The 6726-nt window shown below is 41.8% G+C and overlaps 1 protein-coding gene across 1 annotated transcript in view; it reads right to left on the bottom strand.

Moving 5' to 3' along the window:
- LOC107093092 (E3 ubiquitin-protein ligase SMURF2-like) overlaps positions 1-6726 on the bottom strand; it is a gene marked incomplete at its 3' end in the record, with an annotated part of 78590 nt that overhangs the window by 15489 nt on the left and 56375 nt on the right. The window contains exons 6-9 of the mRNA XM_015387919.1: positions 5244-5309; positions 2545-2629; positions 2300-2383; positions 1730-1944 (exon numbers count right to left, since the gene is read on the bottom strand). Coding sequence (XP_015243405.1) covers positions 1730-1944; positions 2300-2383; positions 2545-2629; positions 5244-5309 — 450 coding nt within the window. The remainder of the gene's footprint in view (positions 1-1729; positions 1945-2299; positions 2384-2544; positions 2630-5243; positions 5310-6726) is intronic.

The raw sequence follows: 6726 nt of genomic DNA on the forward strand, positions 1-6726 counted from the left end.
GGGGGTGGACTGAATGGCTGCCGCCAAGCTTATAACAGCTAGATCAGTTCTATTAGATTGATCTAAAACAGAGGCAGAGAACGGCACGATCAGAGAGCTGCTGGGCTGAATGAGGACATAGATCAGCTGAGGGTCGCTGAGGCCACAGAGGAGCTGGCAGAGGCATGCTATCTTTCATCCATTTGCATTACATACTCCAATCTACATATAAATTTTGTTTGTATTTGTATGCTGTCTGAAACGCTAATCTTGTTATCAACTGACATAAAGGTCCTGGAGGATGAAGTGGATGTGAAAATTGGAAAGTAAAACCTGAGTGAATTAGATTTAGACGTCTTACTTTTCCTGTAACGAAGGAAATAAACATAATAAACTGCCCATACAGCAAGAAAGGGAGAAGTTATAGATGTTTAGATTGAAAAAAATCCAGGCTTACTGAGTCATTTTGGCACAGCTTCGAATAATAAAAATTTGGAATTTATTCTTGAAATTTAAAATTAGGAATGCTATTATTTATTTGGTTATGAAAATAGTTTGATTTTTTTCAGCACTCTTTGTTTGCACACTGTAATTAGACACTATATTATATCTACACAAAGCTACTGTAAGTGGAAGATGGTTCCTTTAAGACGCATAGACGTGTCTAAATAACCTTTTGTCCAATCAGGGACCTTCATAGGTTTTTGGAAAGGATTCGAATCCAATGAGAAACTAATTTCAGAGGTCTTCATGATTTATGATGGAGAGAATGTTAAACTTTTAGCTAAATAATAAACTAAGCGTAACCATTTTTTGATGGAAAAAACAACAAAGGAAGGCCACCTGCTATAATCAGCGCCCCCTACTGAACAAGATGGGTAGCCCAGTCAGCAAGGACCTGAGGAAGAGCGGCTGCAGACGTCACTCTGCTGCCCCCGCCGCTCAGAATGCTTTTTCGTTTTCGAGTTATGTACTGTACTTTGCAGGCAGACCAGGAAAAGGAAAAAGCAATGTCCCCTGTGTTTTCTCCTTGATTATGGCATAAAATGTGCATTCTTAAAGAAGAAAATACAAATGCAAATTGCTGGGGTACATTTTTTACATTAAATACTTGCTGGGGTACATTTTGAAAAATAAATCTCAAATGTCTTTTTCTTTTTCATTTTAATTAAGTAAAAGGATGAGCAGTCTTGAAGAAGAACATTAAAATGCAAACAGGATGGTTAATTACTAATTTCATTTATGAGCCAAATAATGCAGCCACATTCTTAAAATGAAAAAGCATTTCTGGAAATGCTTTTTCATTTTAAATATGGTAACGATTTGTTTCCATAGCCATCGTGGCTTTTAAGAGCATAGATAAATCGAGGGTTAAGGGTCTTTCTCAGAGAGCCAGAATCCCACAGTCTGTGGGAGTGGATTTTGAACTCACAACCTCAGGATTCCAAGCTCTATGCCCTAACCAGTATTCCACCATTCCCCATTTTGGAGGACTTTGTTGAGGGAGCTGCTGATGATGAGTTTTGCTTTGGATGACTATTAGCTATTGTTGCAAAAGCACTAAAGCCCGTTTAAAAGGAGGCGCTCAGGCTTCATATATTAACTTGATGCAACTATTTAATACCCTCCTCTGCTTCACGTTTATGTGCTATTTTTGCTTTGGTTAAACGTATAAAATAGGAGAATGTGACTGAGCTCAAAGGGTATGAATACTTTTCTATAAAGTGTGTGTGTTCTCCTTCCTACTGACCGTATCCCTCAGGAAGGTCCGGGTGCATGTGCAGGTGGGTTCTGCTCATATAGTTGCGGTGCCTCTGCGATCGGACCCGCCTCTCCTGGGCTCGCTGGTCGCCGTCGCTGGGGGGTAAAGCTGTCGTGGGTGTTGCGCCGTTCGTGCTAACGGGGGTGTTCTCGTCTACGATGCAGCTGAGGGGCCGACCGGGGCTGGAATACTCTGATGCAGGCCTGAGGGTCGGCGTGGAAGAGTCGGTTAGCCCATGAAAAGAAGGAGAGGAGTTTAACAGTTAAGGGTTTAAGATTTCGCAGGCGAGGGAAACTGCGATGGTGTGATTCACAAGAAGTGGGCAATAAAAACAGCTGACTGTTTCCAGGGTTTCTTTGGCTTGTCCACATCGTTAAACCTCAGAAGTCTGGAGCAATCTGTCACAAACTTTTTTATTTTTTTCTCCCCAAGCCTATTTTCTGAAATCCACTTCAGTTCTAGTCTGGGTTTTTCACTCTGGGGGTCAGAGGTGATGTCTTCCATGGACCTCCTGGTGTTTGATAAAGGAGGTCTGGGTTTCTGTTCTGGGGTTCTCACCTGGTTGGCCTCTCCCACTGCGTGGTGCGTGTGATGTGGTTCAAGTACTGGATTCTTCCAGACGCGGTCCTCCTCTCCTCCCAGCTGGTGGCAGAAACAGACAGAGGTGTGACACCATGCAGCCGTTCTAACCCTCATTTAGTTCTGCAAACATATCTCTTCACTCGTTCTTGTAGCTTACATATGTTGTATATGATTTACAATAGATATTGAAAAACTGAAGAGTCTGCCCCTTTTATACTCACCCATCTGGAAGATCGTTGTCAAACAGCCGACTGCAGTCGACTACCTGACCTCCTGAGCCGATGCGGTCCCTCGACTGCAGGCTCACTTCAGGAACACATGGCAGACAGATGCAAACACCGGCATTACTAGACAGCAGACCATAGCCAGGGCAAGGATGCTTGATGAAAGACTGTAAAAGTGCTGAAAGCCTGAGTTCTTTTAGGTCAAACTTAAAAACCCATTTCTTTAGAGCCGCCTTTGACTGCAGAAGTTTAACTGTAGCTGAGGTATCATTGCTTTAAGATTGTGGTTCAACTGCTTTATTAGATTTTCTATCTGCTTTTATCTTTACTTGCTTTGATTCTGCTTTCATTTTACTGCTGTTTTATTGTTTAGATGGATGGTAGGAAGTGAAGGAAGTGGAGTGTCTGATACATGAATGGTGGAAATGTGGGAAAACACATCATGCTAACTGTTAAGTAGGGAGCGCTGTGGGTCTTTTTCTTTTCTAAACAAAAAAAACATGAATGTTTTCAAACAGCTTATTAAAGAATTTTAAAATCTACAGATCTTCATTTGGCCTCTTAAGGGAATATTTGGCTTAAATGTGGCGAAAATAAAAACAGAATTTGTTCCTCAAAACAGGAAATCATCCTTGATCGCTGCCTCTGGATGATTACAAAAGAAATAAAAGAAAACAAAGGCTATGTTTACATTGCAGGTCTTAATGCTCAATTCAGACTTATTGTCAGATCGAATTTTTTCATGTGGCTGTTCACATGACCGGCTCAGATTTACCCCATTTACACTACCCTTGAAAAACCGTGCCGCGACCGGTCCGAGCTCATTAACTGAGATAACTTATCATGTGTAAATGGAAAGCAAACTAAACTGAACCGAGCTAGACACAACCTAACCGCGCTAACTGCAGACCAGTTCCAGAGGTGGACTTGGCTCGGTTTTTCCCTGGCTCGGTTCTCTGACAACAAGAGCGCATGAGCAGAACGCGGCATCTCCGTCTGACTGCACATCCCGATTCAGACTCCATTCCAGCAGTTGGCGGTAATGCCCCTCCTTGCTTGCAAACCAACACAAAACAGAAAAAGAACAACTATAAACAACAATCGAAAGCCGACTTTCTCAAGTAAATCCACGAAAGGTTGCCGTCTTCGAACCTAAATAAGTACAGCAATAATAATCAAGCATAACTTTCTGAATGTGACGGGCGCCGTCATTTTGATTTGCTTGATTCCCTCCTTCTTCGTCTTCTTCTTGTGTTTAATGGCGGTTGGCAAACAACTTTTGGTGCATTACCGCCACCAACTGCTTGATTTCCTCCTTCAATACTGGCAGTAATACCGCAGATCGTCACTAGGAGGCGAGGAGTCGAGGAACCGAGATAGTGTGATGTGTAAACTAGGGGTGGGTATCGCAAAAGAAGTCATGATTCGATTCTAATCACAATTCACAGGCCACGATGCGATTCTATCACGATGCATCACGATACTTGAATTATTGAGATGCATTGCAATATTTTCTCCTCCATGTTTTGTTTTTGAATGACTCGTCTCAGTATCCCGCGGCCGGAAATGCTTGTGACAAAAGGCAGCGTGTGTCAACACATCCGCAGCGACATCTACTGGACTGGAAGTTGTATTACACTTGTTTTTGGCTGATGTTCGCCAACCATTCATGCAATTTTATTTATTCATTTTTTTAAATTAATAATCGATACTTAGCGTCAATAATCGATGCAGTAGATCACGAAAATTAGAATCACGATGCATCATCATGACGATTATTTTGCACACCCCTAGTGTAAACGGTCGTCAGAACCGAGCTCGGCCTGGTTAACTGATCTAAGCTCAGACCGGTCTCGACATGGATCGGTTTTTCAAGGGTAGTGTAAATGGGGTAATTGTCTGACCCGCATGCTTAGAAGAACAATAACATGACGTTAGAAATCAGTGTCTATGGATGAATCTAAAGCTGTTAAGATGTAGAAGAATCCGGATGATGCAGCAGACGATGTGGAAAAGGAGACATCGGAAAGAGAGCTAAACTATTAATTAAAGCTTTAGGAGGGGGAGTGGCAGCGACATCCATAAGAGAAATGTGAGGATGCAGCATCTTAATCAACTGACCGGCTATGATGTGACCCCTCAAGTCTCTTTTGGATCGCTGTATCTGCCTAAATACTTCTTAACTTGAAAATATTGTTGTCGCTCCACTGTACATCTCCATCTATGCTGTCCTCCATGTTTGTATTATTGTTTTTTTTTATCCGTGCAGTAATACAGAGCAACATCATCGTCATAGTAACGTGGGTCATTTTGCTATTCAGACAGCAGTCAGATCCTAATAGATCTGAGCTTTATCTGATTTAAAACATCATACAAATGTGGCCCAGATTGGATTTGAAAAAGTCAAATTGCATGCGAGTTGGCCTGTTCACACAGTCAGAAAGAGTCTGAGTTACGTGAAGGGGAAAACAAATTGTCTTTGGGCCATATTTATCTGCACTGTGAATGTAGCCTATTTTCCGTCAAAAAGGGGTTAAAAAAGTTGATAAGATATTTTTTTTAAGCTAGATTTTTCCTTCATCTGAATAAAAGTTCCCGGGTAAAAGGCTGTTTTTATTTTGTCTTTACCTGTATAAATTAGAAGGAAATGTGTAGAGAAGATGGGGAATTTCCTTTTTTGAAGACCAACTACTTACCGACAATCTGCCCCCTGACTGTGTCGCTGTCGTTGGGGCTCAGCTTGTTCAAGTCTAGTCTCTGGTCTGTTTGGGAGAAAAAAACAAGAAGTGCAATGAGTGAAAAACACAATCAGACAGAAAGGAATGAAAATGGAGATGGGGAAAAAAAAAAAAAGAGGGGAGCACAATTTGGAAAGGAGCTGGAGGAGAAGAAAGGATTTGATGTGAGAAAGATGCATGTAAACCAGCATGTGTTTGGACGCATTCCCCCCGTGCTTGGATGAGTCCCATGGCTGTGTATCGTTTACATCACTAAGAGTCAGCTCCCTTCTCCCTCATTACCCGTCTCTCATTCCTTCTGTCTGCAGACCGCGGCTGGGCTCTGCCAGAGAACAGATGGTCTGCTCTGAGGAACAGCCACGGGCCGTAAAAATCTCACGAGCTCCGTTACAGAGCAGGCTTTAGTTCAAATGCGAGGGGTCAAACGTTTGACAAATTTCAGCACAAAGCGTGCTCTATTCCGCTCAGTCTGAGCAGGGACACCGACTTCTGACAAAGTCTGGAAACTCTTCCTCTGAACTTCTTAAAGTCTGGAATTTCAGAGTGAAGGAGAAAGAGAAAGATACACAGATCCCCCCCCCCCAAAAGGAAAAAAAAAATGTCCAAGTTGCCTCCAGACAGTAAAAAAATGCCACTATCTGTTCTCTCTTGTCTGGGTGTCATGCAGATCAGAGCAGGATGTCTGTCTAGACTAAACAGGGACCAAAACAGGCAATGGTCAAATGGTTACAAGGCTGGTGGAAGGTCAGCAGCCGCAAAGAAAGCAGTAAAAACTAAGAAAACAGGTTTAAGGGACCGTACACACACTCTGCTGTGGAAAACCACTCATTCAACCACTGCAAACTTGCATTTTAACGGGAAATACTGTGGCTTTATGTGACGGATCGACACAAAGTATTGCATAATTGATAACTGAGGAACAGAATGAAAGACTAAGATGATTTATGAATAAAATGAATAAAAACCAAAGTGTTGTGTGAGCTGGTTTTTAATAGAACCAACTTTTTTTTGGACATTTCTGAGAAATCCTCTTTGCAAAATAGCTTAAGCTCTGTCAGATTGAAAGGCAGCATCTGTAAACATCTGGTAACAGATTGTCTTTTGGATTCACGTCTGGACTTTTAAGAGCTTTAAACACAGTTTTTTAATTTGCCATCCAACTCTTAATCCAATCCAATCTTAATCCACCAAAGCTAAACTGTAGATCTGACAGTGCTTTGGGTCGTTGCCGGGTTACAAGGTAAAATTCATTTCAATTCAATTCAGTTTATTTATATAGCGCCAATTCACAACACATGTCATCTCAAGGCACTTTACAGTTCACCAGATCATACAGTCAAATTGATTCAAAGTTTTCTATCTACTGTAAGGAAAACCAGTTGATTGCATCGACTCATTGACTCTTCAGCAATCCCTCACACTAAGCATGCTTGTAGCGACA

This window comes from Cyprinodon variegatus, unplaced genomic scaffold (assembly GCF_000732505.1).
Source record: "Cyprinodon variegatus isolate N-32 unplaced genomic scaffold, C_variegatus-1.0 Scaffold407, whole genome shotgun sequence".
NCBI lineage: Eukaryota > Metazoa > Chordata > Actinopteri > Cyprinodontiformes > Cyprinodontidae > Cyprinodon > Cyprinodon variegatus.